Here is a 19,212-nt window from a genome sequence, read left to right on the forward strand (position 1 = left end):
GATGGTACTACACCTTTTAGAGGGAATTGCGCTCTGGTGTTCCCCTTGCAGAGTGGTGTAGCCACAGCAGTGTTAGAATGTCTTCTTCAGAAACAGTGAATACACAGCTCCAAGCTCCCTGAGTGTGTTTCTTTGACAAAAGAAGCATGAATGGGTGGAGTCAGATTCACACAGACCCTTGAGTTTCAGGTTTTGCTTTCAGTTATTGGAGTTGAAGCTCATAGGTACAGCTCTCTCTCTGCTTCAGCAAGAAGCTTGAGTTTTCTCTCTCAGTTGCTCAATCTATTGCTTTCAGTGTTCCTTTCCCCTGCACTGGAAGGGAGATAGCCGTGAGGAAAATACATTTTGCTAAATTGCCTTTACCAAGCATGATGTTATATTGGATCAATCAATAAGTAGTAATTAAATAATATATTCTTTTATTAAACATTTCAACAGGGTTAAAGTTAGGTCAATTCTTTTTTTCATGTTTATTTCACTATGTTGTAAGACTAAAGTATGCTTTGCTTAAAGCCTTTAGGTGGACTTATGGAATCACATCTCGAGGAGCAAAATATTGCAGATGGTGGAATGTGAACTGAAAACAAAACTTTCTGAAGATCACAGCAGGTCAGGCAGCATCGATGGAGAGAAAGCAAACTAATGTTGCTTTATTTAGACTCAAAACGTTAGCTTGCCTTCTTTTCATGTACGCTGCCTGACCTACTGTGATCTTCAGTATTTTTTGTTTTCAGAATCACATCTGGAACACAGCACCTTACACTTGCATTTAAATAAAGGTTAGAGTCTGTGTTACCTCCATGAAATACTTTGAGGGAGTTTGTTTGATCCAAAACAACAGGCAGTGAGTTCCAGATTCCTTCCAGTTGCTCTGGGGTGAAAACATTTTGACCGACATCCCCTCTAAACCTCCTGTCCCTTAAATTAAATCTGTGTTCCCTTCATCACTGATCCCTCTGTCAAGAGGAAATGTTTCTGCCTGTCTACACTATCTATGCGCCCATCCCCAGCTACGTCCTGGTCAAATATCCACTATTTCCAGGCCTAAATTGCATCCAGTGTCATGTTGGATTAAGAAAATTAAAGTCCATTCACTGCCTCAATGGTGTTCAGGCCCAAACAAGTGTGAAACGCTAGTGTGAAGACATTGAAAGGCAAACTCATATTGTAATGGAGAGAGGACCCAAAAAGTGTGTGGCAGTGAGGGATCTGGGTGTTCTTTTGTAAGAAATGCTAAATGTTAGCACACGAGTCCAGCGATTAGTTAAAAAGGCAATAGGATCCCCATTTATTCCAGAGGTGTGTAATAATATCTCTGAACAAGTTGATTAGAGAAACAGATCAAATCAAATAAAAAATAACAAAAAAAGCAGATCTGGGGGGGTCCCTCTTGTGGCCCAGTGGTAATGACCTGACCCCTGGAATGGGAGAGCCGGGTTCAAGTACAACTTATTCCCGAATGATTAGAAAAATGGAATAAATAAAATGATGGGAGAAAGCAGAACTGGGGAACCACTTGTGGCATGTTGGTCGTGTCCCTGGACAGGGAAACCTGGGTTCCATTCCCACCTGCTCCAGACTGTGTAATAAGACTTCTGAACAGATTGATTAGAAAAGTAGGTTAAAGAAGACAACTGGAATAATGGTCGTTATTGTGAGGGGCTTGGAATTTCAAAAGTGTAAAGTCTTGTTGTAACAGTACAGGGTGCATGAGAGGTGGCAACCAGAGGTTCTGTGCACAGTTTTGGCCCTTGTATTTTAAGAAAGGATTTATTGGCATTGGAGGTTGTTTAAAAAATAGGCTGGTTCCTGGTTTGAACAACTGGGTTAGGCCTTCATTTGTTCCAGTTTAGGGGAAAGAGGGATTTTTTTTTGGAAACCTGCAACATTCTGGGGGTGGGGTGTGACAGGGTGGATGTTGAGGAAATATTTGCCCCTAGAAGGGGAGTGTCAAAAGAAAGGATGGTGTTTCAAGACTCATAAAACAGAGATGCAAAGGAATTTCTTGCTCCCCAATGGGTGGGAGGGGGGTGTTGAAAATCCAAACTTTCGACCCCAGATAGTTGTGGAGGCTAGATCCATGAAAGTATCGGAAGAGAAGGGAGATGGATTCTTGAATAATCAAAGCTGAGGACTGGCACGGAACAAGAGTCGAGGTCTGGGGTGGATCAGCTGTGGATCTTCTCGAATGCAAGGTGGACCGAATGACTTACTCCCACACTCTTGGTTCTGATGATCAGAGCAAGGTCTGATCCAAAATCCCTGACTACACCTAACAGGGACCGTGCAAAGAGTGCTCAAGATTGTACCACACACTGAAGGAGAAAAGATGGGGCTCCAGGAAATTCAGGGTTAGGTAACAAACTCTTGCCAACACTGTTAAAAAGTTGCCCCTCAGTCCCCTTTAAATCTTTCCTCTCTCGTCTTAAACCTATGCCCTCTACTTTTGGACTTCCCAACCCTTGGTTTACACCTTAGCTATGCCCCACGTAAATTTAGAAACCTCAATAAGGTCACCCCTCGGCCTTCTACACTCCAGGGAAAGGGCTCACAGCCTATCCAGTCTCTCGTTACAATTCAAACATTCCAGTCTTGGTAACGTCGCTTAAATTGTTTTTGCAACACATTTCTCCTCATCTCAGTCCTACCCTTTAGCCTGTGACCCTCCTAGTTCTGGACTCCCCCGAAGGACTTTGGGAATGTCTTTCCTGCATCTATCATGTCTAATCCTGGTGGAAGTTTGTAGGCTTCTATGAGATTACTCTCCCAAATCATTCTTCGGAACCATTCCACTCTCTCTTCCACCATCGGGATTGCTTGGGAAACCTTTGAGGAATTCTCTGCCACAGAAAGTAGATGAAAGCCAAAACATTGACTCTTTTCAGGAAGGAGGTAAGATATTTTTCATGGGTCTAAAAGATTCAAAGAGTATGCAGTGGAGGAATGGGCGAAAATGGTATTGAGTGCAAAGGTAGACCTGAGAGGCCTGGCTGAATTACATTGATATGTTTCAATGTCCCTTTCTCTCACCCTTAACGTGAACCATTCATGCTTGTTTTCCCAGATGTACGTCACAATTATGTTCCAAGCCAAGGGTACACGTCTGACCAAGCCCGTGCTCTGCCTCACACTCCTGTGCTTGACCTTTTTAACTGGAGTGGTGCGTGTGTCGGAGTTTCGGAACCACTGGTCCGACGTCCTGGTTGGGTTCCTCACTGGTGGGGCAGTGGCATTGTTTCTGGTGAGTGCCAAGGAGCCAGATTCCAGTCAGGGTGCAAAGCCAAAGTTGATGGGCCACTGACCTGAGAGATGTTGATTTAATTTGATTTATTATTGTCATATGCACCGAGATACAGTGAAAAGTATTATTTTGCCTGCTATCCAGACAAATCAATTATGAGGGGCATGGATAGGGTAAATAGGCAAAGTCTTTTCCCTGGGGTTGGGGAGTCCAGGAACTAGGTTTAGGTTTAGGGTGAGAAGGGAAAGATATGAAAGGGACCTATGGGGCAACCTTTTCACACAGAGGGTGGTACGTGTATGGAATGAGCTGCCAGAGGAAGTGGTGGAGGCTGGTACAATTGCATTTAAGAGGTATTTGCATGAATAGGAAGAGTTTGGAGGGATATGGGCTGGGTGCTGGCAGGTGGGACTAGATTGGGTTGGGATATCTGGTCGGCATGGACGGGTTGGACCAAAGGGTTTGTTTCCATGCTGTACATCTCTGACTCTAAATCATACCTTACATAAGTACATCAGGTAACACAACGGGTTGCAGAATATCATATTACAGCTATAGGAAAGGTGCAGTGAGAGATCAACTCGAATATATGAGAGGTCTGTTCATAAGTCTGATAACAATAGGGAAAAAGCTGTTCTTGCATCTCTTGGTATGTGTTTTCAAACTTTTATATCTTCTGCCCAATGGAAGAAGTTGTAAGAGCGTATACCGGGGTGGAAGAGTCTTTGATTATATTGGTTGCTTTCCTGAGGCAGTGGGAAGTGTGTACGGAGTCAATGGAAGAAAGGTTAGTTTGTGTGAAGGTCAGGACTGCATTCACAACTCTCTGTAATTTCTTGCAGCCATGGGCAGACCAGTTGACATACAAAACTGCGATGCATCTGGGTAGGATGCTACCTGTAGTGCATCTATAATAATTGGTAAGAGTCATTGTGGACATGTCGAATTTCCATAGTATGCTGAGGAGGCAAAGGCATTGATGTGCTTTCTTAACCATAGTATTGAAGCGAATGTACCAGGGCAGATTGTTGATGATATTTACTCCTAGGAACCTGAAGCTGTATTGATACTCACAGGGGCGTGTCCTCCATTCCACTTCCTGAAGTTGATGATCAGCTCCTTCGATTTGCTGACATTGAGGAAGAGATTGTTGTCTTCACATCACTAAGTTGTGAATCTCTTTTCTGTATTCTGTCTTGTTGTTTGAGATCTGACCCACTCGCTTTCCTCATGATCAGACTCTGGAAATTCCTCGTGAGCCAGAGACAACATCTTGTAAGCCATTCCAGTTGCACAACAAATCACAGAGTTGTCACAGCACAGAAAGAGGCCCATCATGCCTGCTCCCTCCTTCCCTCCCCCAGTACCCAATCTCTTGCCATCTCCCCAGATCCTTGCACACCATTTCTATCCCAATACCCATCCGATGTCCCTCTCTAATGCCTCAATTGAATCATGTTTCCAGGATGTGCATTCCACACCCTAAACCACTCGCTGGGTAAAATATTTTTCTCACATCATCCTTGCTTCTTTTGCACATCATTGTTAATGTATCCCCTCTCATTTTTGTTCCTTTTAAAAACAGGAACAGCTTCTCCTTATCAAATCTATTTAGCCTGCTCCTGATTTTGAAAACCTCTGTCAGATCTCCCTCTCAGCCTTCCTCTCTCCAAGGAAAACAGTCCCAGCTTCTTCAATCTGTCCTCAGAACTGAAATTCTCATTCCTGAACCATTCTTGTAAATTGCTTCTGCACTCTCTCCAAAGTGTTCACATTCCCGCCTCAGGCGACTGACTGTGTGGAGTTTGCACATTCTCCCCGTGTCTGCGTGGGTTTCCTCCGGGTGCTCCGGTTTCCTCCCACAGTCCAAAGATGTGCAGGTCAGGTGAATTGGCCATGCTAAATTGCCCGTAGTGTTAGGGGTAAATGTAGGGGTATGGGTGGGTTGCGCTTCGGCGGGGCGGTGTGGACTTGTTGGGCCGAAGGGCCTGTTTCCACACTGTAAGTAATCTAATCTAATCTAATCTTTCCTGTAATGTGGCATTCATAACTGTACACAATACTCCAGCTGAGGTCGAACTGGGGGCAAGGTGGGACCCAGGGAGATAGTGAAGAAAGAGATCATCTGAGACTGGTACAGTTGGGAAAAGGAACAAATCAAACAGTCAGGGCAGGCAGGCACAAAGCAGAGACAAGGTAGGCTGATAAACTAAACTGCATTTATTTCACTACAAGAGGCCTAACAGGGAAGGCAGTTGAACTCAGGGCTTGGTTAAGAACATGGGACTGGGATATCATAGCAATTACAGAAACATTGCTCAGGGATGGACAGGAATGGCAGCTTAATATTCCAGGATACAAATGTTATAGGAGGAATAGAAAAGGAGGCAAGAGAGGTGGGAGAGTGGCGTTTTTGATAAGGGATAGCATTACAGCTGTGCTGAGGGAGGATATTCTTGGAAAAACATCCAGGGAAGTTATTTGGGTGGAACTGAGAATTAAGAAAGGGCTGATCGCCTTATTGGGATTGTATTATAGAGGCCCCAATAGTCAGAGGGAAATTGCAAAACTAATTTGTAAGGAGATATCAATTATTTGTTGGAGGGAATTTAAACTTTACAAATATAGACTTGGACTGCGATAATGTTAAAGGATTAGATGGAGAACAATTTGTTAAGTGTGTCCAAGAAAAGTTTCTGATTCAGTATGTGGATGTGCCTATTAGAGAAGGTGCAAAACTTGATCTCCTCTTGGGGAATAAGGCAGGGCAGGTGACTGAGGTGTCAGTGGGTGTGCACTTTGGAGCCAGCGACCATAATTCCATTCGTTTTAAAATAATGATGGAAAAGGATAGACCCGGATCGAAAATTGAAGTTCTAAATTGGAGTAAGGCTAATTTTGACGGTATTAGGCAATAACTTTCAAAAGTTGATTAGGGGCAGATGTTCACAAGTAAAGGGATGGCTGGAAAATGGGAAGCCTTCAAAAGTGAGATAATAAGAGCCCAGAGACAGTATATTCCTGTTAGGGTGAAAGAAAAGGTTGGTAGGTTTAGGGAATTCTGGATGACTAGAGAAATTAAGGGTTTGGTTAAGAAAAATAAGGAAACATATGTCAGATATAGACAGCAGAGATCGACTGAATCATTATAAGAGTAGGAGTATACTTAAGAGAGAAATCAGGAGGGCAAAAAGGGGACATGAGATAGCTTTGGCAAATAGGATTAAGGAGAATCCAAAGGGTTTTTACAAATATATTAAGGACAAAAGGGTAACTAGGGAGAGAACAGGGCCCCTCAAAGATCAGCAAGGCGGCCTACTTGTGGAACCGCAGGAGATGGGGCAGATTCGAAACAAGTATTTTGCATCAGTGTTTACTGTGGGAAGTACATGGAAGATTTCGAATGTGGGGAAATAGATGAAAAATGTCCATATTACAGAGGAGGAAGTGCTGGATGTCTTAAAATGCTTAAAGTGGATAAATCCCCAGGACCTGATCAGGTGTGCCCTAGAACTCTGTGGGAAGCTAGAGAAGTGATTGCTGGGCCTCTTACTGAGATATTTGTATCATCGATAGTCACAGGTGAGGTGCCGGAAGACTGGAGGTTGGCAAACATGGTGCCACTGTTTAAGAAGGGTGGTAAGGAAAAGCCAGGGAACCATAGACCAGTGAGCCTAACATAGGTGGTGGGCAAGTTGTTGGAAAGGCGAGGACTGTTTAGGGATAGTCAACATGGGAAATCATGTCTCACAAACTTGATTGAGTTTTTCGAAGAAGTAACAGATAGGATTGATGAGGGAAGAACGGGGTGGACATGATCTATATGGATTTCAGTAAGGCGTTTGACAAGATTTCTTATGGTTGCCTGGTTAGCAAGGTTAGATCTCATGGAATACAGGGAGAGTTAGCCATTTGGATACAGAACTAGCTTGAAGGTAGAAGACAGAGGGTGGTGGTGGAGGGTTGCTTTTCAGACTGGAGCCCTGTGACCAGTGGAGTGCCACAAGGACTGGTGCTGGGTCCATTGCTTTTCATCATTTATATGAATGACTTGGATGTGAACTTAGGAGATATAGTTAGTAAGTTTGCAGATGACACCAAAATTGGAGATGTAGTGGACAGTGAAGAAGGTTATCTCAGTGTACAACAGGATCTTGACCAGATGGGACAATGGGCTGAGGAGGGGCAGATGGAGTTTAATTTAGATAAATGTGAGGTGCTGCGTTTTGGAGAAGCAAATCAGAGCAGGACTTATACACTTAATCTAAAAGCTTCTGGATCAGTGGTGCTGGAAGAGCACAGCAATTCAGACTCCTGGGGAGTGTTGCTGAACAAAGAGAGCCTACGGTGCAGGTTCATAGTTCCTTGAAAGTGGAGCTGCAGGTAGATAAGATAGTGAAGAAAGTATTTGGTATTCTTTCCTTTATTGGGCAGAACCTTGAGTGTAGGAGTTGGGAGGTCATGTTGCAGTTGTACAGGACATTGGTTAGGCTACTTTTGGAATATTGTGTCCAATTCTGGTTTCCCTCCTATTGGAAGGATGTTGTGAAACTTGAAAGGGTGCAGAAAAGATTGAAAATAGAACCCCTAAAGTGTGGGAACAGGCCCTTTGGCTCAACAAGTCCACACTGACCTTCCAAAGAGTAATCCAAACCCATTCAAACCCATTCCCCTACCCTATTATTCTCCATTTAGCCCAGATCCCTGAAAACTGTGGGCAATTTTGCATGGCCAGTTCACCAAAACTGTACACCTTTGGATTGAGGGAAGAAACTGGAGCACCTGGATGAAACCCACACAGACACGGGGCAAACGTGCAAACTCTGCATTCAATCCCCAGGGCTGAGATTGAATGCCGGTTCCTGGCGCCATGAGGCAGCAGTGCTAACCAGGGCTGTTTTCCCTGGAGTCGCAGGCTGAGGGTGACCTTGTAGAGTTTTATAAAACCATGAGAGGCATGGATATCATAAATAGACAAGTTCTTTTCCCTGGGGGAGGGGAGAACTAGACTAGGGTGAGGGGGCAAAATTTAAAAGGGACCTAAGGGACAACCTTTTTAAGCAGAGGGTGGTGCTTGTATGGAATGAGCTGCCAGAAGAAGTGGACGATGCTGGTACAATTACAACATTTAAAAGGCATCTGGATGGTTATATGCATCCAAAGGGATATGGGCCAAGTGCTGGCAAATGGGACTAGATTAGATTAGGATATCTGGTCAGCATGGACAAGTTGGACCGAAGGGTTTGTTCCGTGCTGTTCATCTCTATGACTCTATGAGTCTTGTACAAGTTTGACTTCATCTCCTGCTTGTACTCTGTGTCATAGTTTCATAGTAATATTAGCAGAAATAGGCCATTTGGCTTACTGCGCCATTCATTAAGATCATGGCTGATTGATCCATCGTCTCAACTCCTCCTACCTGCATTATCCCCATAATCCTTAATTCCCCTACTATGCAAACATCCATCCAACTTTGTCCTGAATATATTTAATGAAGCTGCTTCTACTGCTTCCCTGGGCAGAGAATTCCATAGATTCATTACTTTCTGGAAAAAGCAGTTCCTCCTCATCTCTGTCCTAAATCTACTCCCCTTAATCTTGAGGCAATGTCCCCTAGTCCTAGTCTCACCCACCAGCAGAAACAACTTGCCTGCCTCTATCTTATCTATCCTTTTCATAATTGTGTATGTTTCTATAAGATCCCTTCTCATTCTTCTAAATTCTAGCGAGTACAGTCCCATGCGGCTGAACCTCACCGCATCGGGTAACTCCCTCATCTCCGGAATCAACCTGGTGACCCTCCTCCTCACCACCTCCAAAGCCAGTATATCCTTCCTCCAGTAAGGAGACCAGAACTGCACACAATACTCCAGGTGTAGCCTCACCAACACCTTGTACAATTGCAGCAGAACCTTCCTGTTCTTAAATTCAATCCCTCTAGCAATGAAAGTTAATATTCCATTTGCCTTCCTGTTGCACCTGCAAATCAATTTTTAGCAATTCACGGATGAGCACTCCTAAATCCCTCTGCATAACGGCAAGCTGCAATCTTTCACCATTTAATAATACCTGACCTACTAATTTTACTTCCAAAGTGGATAACCTCCCATTTACCAACACTGTGCTCCATCTGCCAGACCCTTGCCCACTCACTTAACCTGTCTAAATCCCTCTGCAGACCCTCCACATCCTCTGCACAGTTTGTCTTTCTGCTCAATTTAGTGTCATCAGCAAACTTGGATACATTACACTCGGTCTCTTCTTCCAAAGCATTGATATACATCATGAACAGTTGCAACCCCTGCAGCACCCCACTTACCACTGATCTCCAACCAGAGAAACACCCATTTATCCCAACTCCCTGCTTTCTATTAGTTAACCAGTCCTATATCCATGCTGTTACATTCCTCACAACTCCATGCATTCTTATCTTATGGATGAGTCTTTTATGCGGCAGTTGATCAAACACCTTCCAGAAATCCAAGTATACAACATCCGCCTTTGTCCACCTCACTTTTTACATCCTCAAAGAACTCCAGTAAGTTTGTCAAACACGACCTTCCCTTCCTGAATCCATGCTGTGTCTGCCTGATGGAATACTTTCCACCCAGATATCTCACTATTTCTTCTTTAATGATAGCCTCCAGCATTTTCCTGACTACAGAAATTAAGCTAATTGGCCTATAGTTACCTGCCTTTTGCCAACACACATTTTTAAACAGCAGCATGACATTCACCGTCTTCCAGTCCACTGGAATCTACCCAGAATCCAGGGAATTTTGTTACATTACCACTAATGCATCTACTATAACATCTGCCACTTTAGCCACCCTTTTCCATTTTATGTATTTATAAAAACCTTTCCTGCCTGTTTTTATAGTCTGTGCTATTTTGCTTTCATAATCTATCTTTCCTTTCTTTATTACTTGCTTCGTGGTTCTTTGTTGCTTTTTAAAGTTTTCCCAATCTTTCTGTTACCCACGACTCTTGGCTACTGTATAAGGCTGAGCTTTTAATTGGATGCCTTCCTATATTTCCTTGGTTATCCAAGGCTTGCTCTTCCAACCCTTGCTATCCTTGTTTTTGAACAGCACATACTTTCCTTGAGCACTATGAAAAATCTCTTTGAAAGTCCTCCACCTTTCCACCATCTAACTTATGTTCCCAGTCTAATTTAGCCAACTCCTTCCTCATCCCGTTATAGTGTCCCTTGTTTAAGCATTATACTCTGGATTTAGATGAAACTGTTTCACCCTCCATTTGTATCCAAAATTTGATCATACTGTGATCACTCTTTCCGAGAGTATCCTTAACTACGAGATCATTAATTTTACCTGTCTTATTACACAGGACCAGGTCTAAGATTGCAGGTTCCCTTGTAGGTTCAGTAACATGAAGAAAGTTATCACGGATGAGTTATATGAACTCCTCTTCAAGACTGCCTCTACTGAATTGATTCGACCAATCAACATGCATGTTAAAGTCCCCCATGATGACTGCGGTTCCATTCTTACATGCATCATATATTTTTTGATTGATTGCCTGTTCCACTGTAGCATTATTACTGTGTGGCCTATAGACCACTCCCACCAGTGACCTTTACTATTCCTGATCCCATCAAAATGGATTCAACATTTTGCTCCTTAGATCTACATCATTTCTGTCTATTGCCATAATCTCATCCTTAATTAAGTGACCACACATCCCTTACCTTCTTTCCTATCCTTCCTAATTACCTGATATCTTTGGATATTTCATTCCCAGTCATCTCCACCCTGCAACCACATTTCTGTCATGGCAACTACATCATACCCCATTGGACTGATTTGTGCAAGAAGTTCATTGACTTTGTTTTGAATACTATGGACAATCAGATAAAGTGCCCTTATACCCATTGTCCCTTTCAAATCTAGCAATCTCCCTGTCTTTTACGTATGATTCTGTCACCCAATTTTTCTTTTTTCATTTCTAACACTTGCTGTGGTCTCTGCATTGCTTCGTTCTGCCTGGACTCCCATCCTCTTGCCGTTTTAGTCCGCCTTTCCTCACAATCTCTCTGCTCATTGCATCTACCATTACACCAATTGCTGCATCTTCTCACCAGACACTCTGGTTCCCACCCCCCTGCCAAATCCAGTTTAAAGCTTCCCCAACAGCTCTAGCAAACCTGTCTGCAAGGATATTGGTCCCCACAGAGTTAATTAAGCCAAGGACACCGTCTGCTTTATTCATTGCTCTCTTTACTCATCCTGCCACCTTCAATAATCTTTGCACATAAATACCCTCTGCTGCTGCACTCCCTTTCGAATTCTACCCCCAATTTTATATCAACATTCAATATATTCAAGGCTGAGATAGCCAGACTTGTTTTAATCAGGAAGGGAATTACGGGTTGTGGGGGAAAACAAATCAGGAAAGTGGAGCTGAGGGCAATCAGATCAACTGTGATCTCATTAAATGGCTGGTAGACTTGATGGACTGAATGGACTACCTCTTACCTCCTCACTCAAGAGAGTCGTCAGCCTGTGGAAATCTCAAATGCAAAATGCCAGGTCACTCAGCACATTCAAGAGATCAATAAGGATTTAAATGTTAAAGTCACTTCGGGGTATGAGGGGTAAAGCAAGAATATTGCAGTGAGTTTGAAGCATGATCCAGATTCAAGGACAGAGCAGGCAAGAAGGCCTGCCAGTTTCTGTCCAGCAATAAGTTGTTGTCCTCTTCAGCAGGGTGCAGAATGGAAAGGGACAGAGTCCCACTCAGTGTGACAAGGATTGTTCGCTGTTGGATGTGTAAAGACATTATAAGTTTGAAAATTGATACCAGTAGTTTTTCAATGACAGTAGGTACTGTAAGTTGTTTTGTTTTCTGCACAACAAGAGGGACCTTCAGTCTGCTTTCTTTCTTTCTTTCTTCTTTTGTTGAAAGAACCCAATAATGCCCTTTGAGTCATAGGGTCGTAGCATTATTGGGCCCTTTCAAGAGAAAAGGTAGACTCAATGGCCCTCTTGTGGTGCAGAAAAGAAACAGAACTTATAGTTCCTACTGTTCCTGGGAAATTGTTGGTACCAATTTTCAAACTTCTGACGTCTTTGAACATTCAACAACAAACAATCTGTACCACACTCAGTGGGATTCTGTCCCTTTTGTCTCAGAACTGTAAGATCTAACACTATTCTGATAAACTCATGCAGGTGTGCTGTGTTCTGCATAACTTTAAGAGCCTGAAATTGTCCCGGGAGAATCCACGTGGCATGCAGGAACCGGTCTGTGTGAAGCTTGCGCTCCCGTGTGTGGAGAGTCCACTCGAAAAGTTAAGTGTCATTCAGGTAAGAGGTCAAGCAAAGACCAAAGACGGGCAACGGGAACAGTCGACTTTGCCCGATCGCACTCTGAGGAAAACATGGGCAGGGAATTCACGCTCAAATCTTCTGGAAAAGAGAGTCCATGACAGCAATCAAATATTATTTATTGCCAATTAGACAGTAATTGGATTGACTGCCGTCAAATATTAACAACTTCGGCACACAATCACTGTTTTAGCTACACTATCCAGATTCATCATCTTATGAGATGACTCACTTGTAAATGCATGGCAATATGATGTTGAATGATCCTGAGTTATACACTTGGTGAGCAAAAGCAGGAAGGTGATTATTATCTGAACAACAATTGGTTGGGAAAGGTGGGGGGGGGGGGAATGTATGATGAGATCTGGGTGTCCCTCATACATCAGTTGCTGAAAGTCAACATTGAGGAGCAGCAGGTGGTGATGAAGGCCAATGGGATGTTGGCCTTCATTGTGAGAGGTTTTGAGTACACAAGCAGGGATGTCTCACTGCAATTGGACAGAGTGAGACATTCCCTGGAATACTGTGTGCATTCTTGGTCTCCTTATCTGAGTTAGGATGTTCCCAATGACTGGGGCGGGATTGGGGGTTGAAGGCAGCACTAGGGTGTCACAGTCGAAAGGAGGTGGGTTAGAACTGGGATGAGGAGAAATGTCTGCACCCAAAGAATAGGGAGCCTGGAGACATTTCTGTCATAGAAAGTGGTCGAGGCCGAAATCTTGACAGTTATCGAACCCCTATTGAATGTTTTGAAGAAGGAGGTTTTTTTTAGAAATTCATTCATGGCCTGTGGCTAGGCCTGGGTAGGCCAGCATTTATTGCCCATCAGACAATTAAGAGTTAACAACATTGTTGTGTCTGGAGTCACATGTAAGCCAGGCCAGGTTAAGGGTAGTTTTCATTCCCTAAAAGGCATTAGTGTACCAGATGGGTGACTTTTTCCAACAATTGATTCAGGGTCATCATCAGACTCTTAATTCTAGATTTTTATTGAATTCAATTTCCGCCATTTACAATGGCTGGATTCCAACCTGGGTCCCAAGAGCACTAGCTAGGTCTCTGGATTGCTAGGCTAGTGATAATACCACTTGGCCATTGGATTGACATCTTGGACCTGAGGCGATCAAAGAGTATGGGAAGAAAGTGGAACAGTTGGACAATCAGCCACAATCATATCGGGTGGGGGAGCAGACCCAAAAGGCTAAATGGCCTACTCCTGCTTCTGTTTTCTATATTCCTTGACCAATGAAAAAGTTGACCAAGAGACAATTAGATAGGGACACAAATAGAAACACTGAGGATCTGATCTCCTGTTGCTCTTTTGTTCTGGTTTCCAACTAAACCAGGAGAGCTGATCTCATTGATGGGGAAGTGATGACCTTGTAGTTCCAAGAATCTGGGTTTGAATCCTGCCTTGGCAGATAGTGGAATTTGAATTGAAGTGATTTGAATTCATTAAAAATCGAGAATTAAGGGTCTGATGATGAATGTGAAACCATTGTCAATTGTTGGTGAAAAACCCATCTGGATTCCTTCAGAAAGGAAACTGTCATCCTTATCTGGTCTGGCCTACATGTGACTTCAGACCCATAGCAATGTGATTGACTCTTAGCTGACCTTTCGGTGATTAGAGATGGGCAATAAATGCTGGTCTACCAGAGATGCTTATGTCCCATGAACAAAAGGTGAAATGTTGTGAACCTCAGTCTTTTTTTATAATGGAGCTCCTCCCTCTCTTTTTTCAGAATTGCTCAGCTGCATTCTCAGAAGGTACGTGACCAGACTTCCAGCTTCTTCCCATCCACGCCGGATGTCCTGATTGCCACTCAGTCCGTGATGAGCGAAGTCTGAGCTGCAGCCCTATCGGCAGGGCTGCGTATGGAGCGTTTTGCATGGTTTCCCTTCGCACAGCAGCAGTCTCATCATTTTAGAATGGAGTCTTGTGATTGTCAACTTCTTAGGATTGTTTGCCTGGAATATTGTCTGTCTGTTTTTCTGGTTGGTTTTCAATATCCCCATCTTTGGAAATTCAATGTTGGAAAGTCATCCCCAGAGTAGCTGCTAACCCCAGTACAAACACAGCTAGTGCACGTGTTCATGTGTCAGACATCACTGGAGTTGAGTTGAAAACCTATAGATGTTTATAAAATCATTAGGGGCATGGGTAGGGTGAATAGCCAAGGTCTTTTTCCCAGGGTAGGGGAATCCAAAAATGGAGACTATAGGTTTAAGATGAGAGGGGAAAGATTTAAAAGGGTCCCGAGGAGCACCATTTTCATACAGAGGTGGTGCGTGTAAGGAATGAGCTGCCAGAGAGGTGGTGGCAGCGGATACAATTATAACATTTAAAAGGCATCTGGATGGGTACATGAAAAGGAAGGGTTTAGAAGGATATGGACCAGCAAATGGGACTGGATTGGTTTTGGATATCTGGTTGGCATTGACTGAAGAACCTGCTTCTGTGATGTACAACTCTATGACTCTGTAAATGCAGCGAGTTTATTGATGGGAGGCAGGCATTGAATGACTGTTTGCTTCTGGGATTGTTTTGTTCCCTGGAGCAGTTTTATTGCCTTTAGGAAGGTGACAACCTGGTGATATTATCTCTAGATTAGTCATCTGGAGACGCAAGTCATGTTCTGGGGACTCAGGTTTGATTCCCTCCATGGCAGGTGGTAGAAATTGAATTCAATAAAACAGATCAGAAATTAAAAGTTGAATAATGACCATGAATTGATTGTCAGGATTAAAAGTCCATCTGGTTCAATCATATCCTTTAGGGAAGGAAACTGCCATCCTTACCTGGTCCGGCTACACGTCTCTCCGGACCCACAAAAATAATATTGAAGATGGGCAATGAACGCTGCCCTAACTAGTAATGCCCACATTCTGGAAATGAATTTTTGAAAAAACATGACTCCGGGTGGCACTACTTCCATCAAAATGGACTGCAGCTTCTGGATTCAGAAATAGCATAACACAAAGGTAACAGAATGCAAGGTTCTGAGGGGAAAGTCTATGATGTGGGGCAGTATGGGATCAGAGTGAGACTCAGTGTTTTGACCTCAGCCACTTTCTGTGGTAGAGAATTCTACAGGCTTCCCACTCCCCTGGTGAAGATATTTCTCTGCATCTCAGTCCTACCCCATTTCATTATTCTTGACTCTTTCGGTCATTGGAACATTCTCCCTGTGTTTATCCTGTTTCATCTAGTTAAAATTTGATAGGTTTCTCTGAGATTAGATTAGATTCCCTACAGCGTGGAAACAGGCCCTTCAGCCCAACCAATCCACACCAACCCTCCGAAGAGTAACCCACCCAGACCCATTTCCCTCTGACTAATGCACCTAACACTATGGGCAATTTAGCATGGCCAATTCACTTAACCTGCACATCTTTGGACTGTGGGAGGAAACTGGAGCACCCAGAGGAAACCCACGCAGACACTGGGAGAATGTATAAACTCCACACAGACGGTTGCCCAAGGCGGGAATTGAACCTGGGATCCTGGTGCTATGAGCCAGCAGTGCAAACCACTGAGCCACCGAGCCATCTCTGAGATGTCCCCCTCATTCATTTAAACTCCAGTGAATATAATCTTAACCAATCTAGTCCGTCATCAAAAGCCAGTCCTGCCATCCTAGGAATCATCAGGAGTGGAGAAGTCGACATTTCAGGTGCAACCCTTCTTCAGGATCCCAGACATCAGTCTGGGAAACCTACATTGAACTCCCTCCATCACCAGAACAACCTTCCTCAGATAATTATCAAATCAGCCTTGGATCTTATTCAATGATGGGGCAGACCCAATGGTCTCAATGGTCTACTTCTGCTGCAATGGTCTCCGAGGGGGGCTGCATATTAGAGACCGTTACATGAAACACAGAGCCGAGAATATTGGTCCACTGTTGTTATTTTTTACTGTTTACACATTAGCTTTTGCAAATGAATCCTTTGCAGAGGCTCCATAGTGATAGTGATAGTTCACAGCCTCATCAGAAAATATACATAGAAGGACGACATTTTCCAACCTGGCTTTTTATGTGCTCTGTGGTTTTAGATGTCTTTTTGTAATCAATAAAGCTGCCAGGAAATTTGGAGAAGAGCAAAATCATTTGCCCTGAAAGTCAGGCTGATTGAACTGAATTAGCGAATCAGGGTGTTTATGCCATTGTGAGCTGTTGTGTCAAATGTACAAAACAACTGGACAGGACGAGGATTGTGGAAAAATGTCATTCAGAAGTGATTGTCAGCTCCAAATCCATCCAGGTTTGGGTGTGGTAAATGTGATTAAACCATTTTTTTTTGGTAACTAGTCTTTGTGTGTGGATGGATCATATTTCGGAAGAGTTTTATAGGGTTGACATTTGCACAGTGGTTGTTTTGGATAGTATTTCACACATCAATGTCTGTTCTGTACTCTATGACTCTATTATGGCTAATCTGATTTAAACATCAATCTACGTATCTGCATATTCCCAATCATCTCTCATCGCTGTGATCATCAAGAATCTATCTACTTCTGCCTTAAAATATTTAAAGGCTCTGCATTAGCTTCCTTTTGAGGATGGAGTTCCAAAGAATCTCAGGCATCCAAGAGAAAAAAACCTGTTTCCTCACCTCTGCTTGAAACGTGTGCATCATCACTTTTTATACTATCACCCCTAATTCTAGATTCCTTTACAAGTGGAAACATCATTTCCATATCCACCCAGTCACATGTCCTCAGGATCTTATTTGTTTCAATTCAGATGTCTCTGACTCTTCCAAACTCTGAAGGATACAGACCCAACCCTGTCAAACCTTCCCTCAAAAGGCCATCCACTCATTCTAGGCATTAGTCCAGTAAACCTTCTCTGAACTGCTTCCAGTGGCAGTAACATATTTCCATACGTTTGGGGCACAGTACTGTAGCCAGTACTCCAGATGCAATCACACTGCTGCCCTGTATAACTGATGCATGGCCTCCGTACGCTTGGCTTTTACATGCTAAATACCTTGATTGTTTGTGAAGTCTCTCATCTGTTAAGTGACCGTTTTAGTTTCACTTCTTTCATATGTAAATCACAAAATGTTTTTTAAAAGTTTAGAAGTTCACTTGAGAATGTAACTTTTTAAATAGGTTTTGCGATTTACATATGAAAGAAGTGAAACTAACATGGTCATTCTAACAGATTTTAGATTACATTAGATTAAATTAGATTACATTACAGTGTGGAAACAGGCCCTTCGGCACAACAAGTTCACACCGACCCGCCGAAGCGCAACCCACCCATACCCCTACATTTACCCCTTACCTAACATTACGGGCAATTTAGCATGGCCAATTCACCTAACCTGCACATCTTTGGACTGTGGGAGGAAACCGGAGAACCCGGAGGAAACCCACGCAGACACGGGGAGAACGTGCAAACTCCACACAGTCAGTCGCCTGAGGCGGGAATTGAACCCAAGTCTCTGGCGCTGTGAGGCAGCAGTGCTAGCCACTGTGCCACCGTGCCACCCACACAGAGACTTAATATGGGATATAGGTAAAGTAGTGTTACTTCTGCAATCATAATTATTTATGCAAGGTAAATGAACTCACACCAGTGTATAATTGTTTCAGCCAAGAGCTGAGTCAACAAGAATGAAAACTATGTGAAGGAAATACATAATTGTTTTTGTATTAGCTAAAATGTGCATACAAGAATGAAATGTGCCTGCAAACAATGATAGATGTTATTACAAATAGATAAGGTGCTGTGAGGGGAGGGGGTTAAGCTAGATATGCCTGTACAAACGGTAGTTATAAGCATCTGTTTCCCGCTTCTGCAAAAACAAGAACAAACCACAATCAAGAAGTCTTAAGGTCATAACAAGTAAGGGAGGATATACCTAACAATGGACCGCAGCAGGATGTGGTCAAACGGCCTTGTGAGGCCAGAAATAAGCATTTTGTCACACAAGTCCGGATAAGGCAAGCGATAAAGAGTAATGGGTGCCGGTCTTAGAGAGGTGGGAGATGTAAACAAGGGAGGAGCAATGGGATGAAAGAATAGGAACCAAATTACGTAAATGTTGTGTACTAGTTGAATTCTGTGAGTGTGTGTGTCCCTGCCTTGTGGACAGTGGACAACACACCCTCTTGCAAGAGTGAAATAAATGACACTACTGATTCAGATCTTGTTTCGGACTGAAATTATTGAAGTGAGTGAGCTTCGGTTCTCAGACTTAACAAACAATGAAGATATTTTTCAATGTATAATTTCAGTTACATCACACTAAACATGGGCGGCACGGTGGCACAGTAGTTTGCACTACTGCCTCACAGCGCTGGAGACCTGGGTTCAATTCCCGCCTCAAGCGACTGCCCGTGTGGAGTTTGCACGTTCTCCCCGTGTCTGTGTGGGTTTCCTCCGGGTGCTCCGGTTTCCTCCCACAGTCCAAAGATGTGCAGGTCAGGTGAATTGGCCATGCTAAATTGCCCGTAGTGTTAGGTGAAGGGGTAAATGTAGGGGAATGGGTGGGTTGCGCTTCGGCGGGGCGCTGTGGACTTGTTGGGCCTAAGGGCCTGTTTCCACACTGTAAGTAATCTAATCTAATCTAAACCTTTGCTATCAACTCTGTGTCTTACAATTC

General features: G+C 43.4%; 1 protein-coding gene across 3 annotated transcripts in view; it reads left to right on the forward strand.

The window, feature by feature from the left end:
- The window catches only part of LOC122563349 (phospholipid phosphatase-related protein type 5), a 68,254-nt gene extending 49,309 nt beyond the window's left edge, over nucleotides 1–18,945 (forward strand). Inside the window, exons 6-8 of one of the 3 annotated variants that reach the window (XM_087973789.1) lie at nucleotides 3,065–3,241; nucleotides 12,436–12,570; nucleotides 14,337–18,945. In XM_087973789.1, coding sequence (XP_087829915.1) covers nucleotides 3,065–3,241; nucleotides 12,436–12,570; nucleotides 14,337–14,369 — 345 coding nt within the window. In that variant the 3' untranslated portion in view covers nucleotides 14,370–18,945. The remainder of the gene's footprint in view (nucleotides 1–3,064; nucleotides 3,242–12,435; nucleotides 12,571–14,336) is intronic. The other 2 variants (XM_087973790.1, XM_043717101.2) reach the window with 2 other exon arrangements.
- The last annotated feature ends 267 nt before the right edge of the window (nucleotides 18,946–19,212 follow it).

The sequence above is a fragment of the Chiloscyllium plagiosum genome, unplaced genomic scaffold (genome assembly GCF_037043375.1).
Source record: "Chiloscyllium plagiosum isolate Xiang-an unplaced genomic scaffold, Cpla_swu_hap1 HiC_scaffold_26, whole genome shotgun sequence".
Lineage (NCBI taxonomy): Eukaryota > Metazoa > Chordata > Chondrichthyes > Orectolobiformes > Hemiscylliidae > Chiloscyllium > Chiloscyllium plagiosum.